At 40.3% G+C, this 3,150-nt stretch overlaps 1 protein-coding gene across 1 annotated transcript; it reads left to right on the top strand.

Annotated features, from left to right (window-relative positions):
- The first annotated feature begins 1,097 nt into the window (after positions 1–1,097).
- Positions 1,098–2,040, top strand: LOC132525154 (olfactory receptor 9I1-like). The gene is given in 2 exon segments (XM_060157680.1): positions 1,098–1,559; positions 1,561–2,040. Coding segments are annotated over 2 exon segments (942 nt in total).
- Positions 2,041–3,150: the final 1,110 nt, after the last annotated feature.

The following is a 3,150-nucleotide window of genomic DNA, read 5'->3' as shown; positions in this document are numbered from 1 at the left end:
GAAGACAAAAAGAATCACCTTTGAAGTCCACATTCAGTATTTCCATTACCCCAACTGATCAGCTTCCAAAGGTACTGAGACAAGATTGTCTAAATGTCTGGCAAGAGCTTCATCTCTATTAGAATTCTAAACTTGATGTGATGGCTTTGTCTCTTAAGGAGCTTTGTCGGCTAATTCTGGAATGGCTTGATTCGTGACTCTTACTGACTGATAATGATCTGGCATTTTAAAATAATGGGACTGTTCCTTTGGAATAAGTGAACCTGGAAACCAGGCCATGTTGCTTGGCAGAAAGAGAGAGGAAGAAGACACTTGGCAGGCAACAGGCTGTAGAAGTTCCAACAGTGCTTGCTCTTCACAGCTCTGTCTTGTATCCAAGCCCATTGGGTTCACGTGCACATCAAAACAACCACAAAGAAAGAGTGGATATTGGGACTCCAGGGGGCTGTGGACTTAGAGATAAGAAGATTCCAGAGTATGCATGAACCTAGAAGCATGTTACATTATTGCAGAATTTAGAAAAAAATAATTCTAAGTGTGTGAATTGGACCAAGTGTTAGGTACAGTATGTAAGTGATGTCCTTCACAGTAATGTTGTGACATTGGCATTGACATTCTCATTAAGCCAACAAGGAGACTGAGGTTCAGAAAGTTGAATTAACTTGCCCAAGGTCTCAAGGGATGGGAACCTTGGTCTGATATCAAAGCCCATGTCCTTAGTTCTATACCATTAGGTTTTCTCCAACAAAGTGGTATTTTCTGGCTTTTCAGTGAGACTGATGAAGGTTTCCAATTTGCCACCTGTAAGAAGCTAGAAAATGTCTAAGGATCTGAGTTCTAGCTCTGGCTTTGCCTCTTTACTATGAAATCATGCACTAGTCACTTTACCTCTTTGACCCTCATATTCTTCTCTCAAAAGTGGGATTAACAATATGTGCTTCCAAGGATCTCTGAAAGATCAAATGCAATAAAGTTTGTAAAAAATGTAAAATGAGTTACAAATCTCAAAGATTATTATCATTACTGAAAATGATGCTCACCTTATTTTATCCTCAATGGGATTTAATTTTTTTATTTCAGTGGGCAATTTAGGATTCATGGCAGAAAATGGCACTGTGGTGACAGAATTCATTTTGACGGCACTCCAGCTGTGGGCAGAGCTGCAGACGGGTCTCTTCTTTGTGTTTCTGGTCCTTTATCTCATCACCATAGGAGGTAACCTGGAGATGATAGTGCTGATTCAGAGTGACCATCGCCTCCAGACCTCCATGTACTTCTTCCTCAGCCATCTTTCCTTCCTGGACATTTGCTACTCTTCTGTTATTGTCCCTCAGTTGCTGGAGACCTTGGGTATTGATAAGATGGTCATCACCTTTGAGCGCTGTACCACCCAGTTCTTCTTTTTCACACTCTGTGCTAGTACTGAATGTTTCCTTTCGGCCATGATGGCCTATGACCTCTATGTGGCCGTGTGTAACCCCCTCATCTATGCCACTGCCATGCCACCTCAGACCCGCCTGCGGCTGGTGGCTAGGGCATATGATGGTGCCATGGGTCAGTTCTGTGATCCGCACTGGGTGTACCTTCTCCATCTCCTTCTGTAAGTCCAACCATATGGATTTCTTCTTTTGTGACCTCCCACCTCTGCTGAAGCTTGCCTGTAATGAGACCAGACCACGAGAATGGGTGATCTACCTCTTAGCTTTCTTGGTCATTACAACCAGCGTTTCAGTGATTTTTATATCCTACCTGTTCATCATTTGGGCTATTTTGAAGATTTGTTCAGCTGGTGGCAAAGCCAAGCCTTTCTCTACCTGTGCTTCTCACATAACTGCAGTGGCTCTTTTCTTTGGGACACTGATATTCATATACGTGAAAGGTAACATGGGAAAATCCCTTGGGGAAGACAAGATTGCATCAGTATTTTACACTGTGGTCATCCCTATGCTGAACCCAATGATTTACAGCCTGAGGAACAAGGAAGTGAAGGAGGCTCTGAAGAGACTTCTCAACAGGATGAGGGTTTCCCAAGTAGAGTAAGACTTGAGCTCCATCAATTCAGAAGTTCCTGCAAATCATCCTTTGGCCTTTTGGCTTGTCCTCTTAACCCAGGAACCAGATCTCATAATTACAAAAACATACTGAGGCAAAAAAATGTAGATTTAGTTTCCAGGGATTTCTTTATTAGCTCTATGACTTTGAGCCAGATATTCCCTTCCTCAGTTATCACATCAGTAAAAATTGCCTTGCTATGATTAAAGCCAGGATCAAGAGAGATGGAATGGCAAAGGGTTTTATAAGTAATAACATGCTACAAAATGTAACATTCATTTTTCTGACCTGTCCTGGATATTGTTTAGTGTTTTCTCAGCTACATATTTTTTTCCCACTAAGCTAATATTTGTATCGTGAATAATTACAAAACAATAGCTTATTGCTTACATAGTAAGGACAGTCACCTTCTTTGGTTGTGGGTAGTGGGGTAGAAATCAGCCTTGACCAAAGAAAACTTTCCTCAACATTCAATCGTATGTAATTTAGGTATTTGTCATGGAAAATACAAGTAGCTAAAGAGAGGAAGAAAAAATAGAGGAAAAGGAGATATGAACTAGGAAATGTTCAAGTAGAAAAAGTTAGTTTATTTCCCGAGATAATGTAGAGGACCAAGACACTGTAGAATGAAAGAAGGGTATAATGATTTGCATTAATTATTGAAGAGTTTGATCTTGACGTAGGGCTGAAGTGAGCCTGATATATACCTTTTGAAATATATCTTGATCACCAAAGGCCAGAATCTCTGTTTTATTTCTGAAACATTGTTCATGGACCACCTGCCTCAGTTAACTCAAGTTACTTTCTATTCTTCAGTAATGAAAACCACTATCTACTTCCATCTCCTGTAGGACATTTACTTTACCCGAAGACAGATGACTATGAATCTGACCTCCACCTTTTAATGACCTTCACATCTGCTAGAAATATTACTTGGGAAAAAACTCCATGGAGATTCCACAATCTTATTCATCAATTCAGCAAATATTTACTGATGATCAACTATGTATCAGAAATAACACTAGGCTCAGGAATATAGTAATAAGTAAGATAGACACGGTTCCTCCTTTATGGAGATTAGAACCTGGGGCATAGACA

Source organism: Lagenorhynchus albirostris, chromosome 9, assembly GCF_949774975.1.
Source record: "Lagenorhynchus albirostris chromosome 9, mLagAlb1.1, whole genome shotgun sequence".
In the NCBI taxonomy this organism is placed as follows: domain Eukaryota; kingdom Metazoa; phylum Chordata; class Mammalia; order Artiodactyla; family Delphinidae; genus Lagenorhynchus; species Lagenorhynchus albirostris.
The sequence above is the reverse complement of the archived record's forward strand: the minus strand, read 5'-3'. Positions and strand labels throughout refer to the sequence as shown.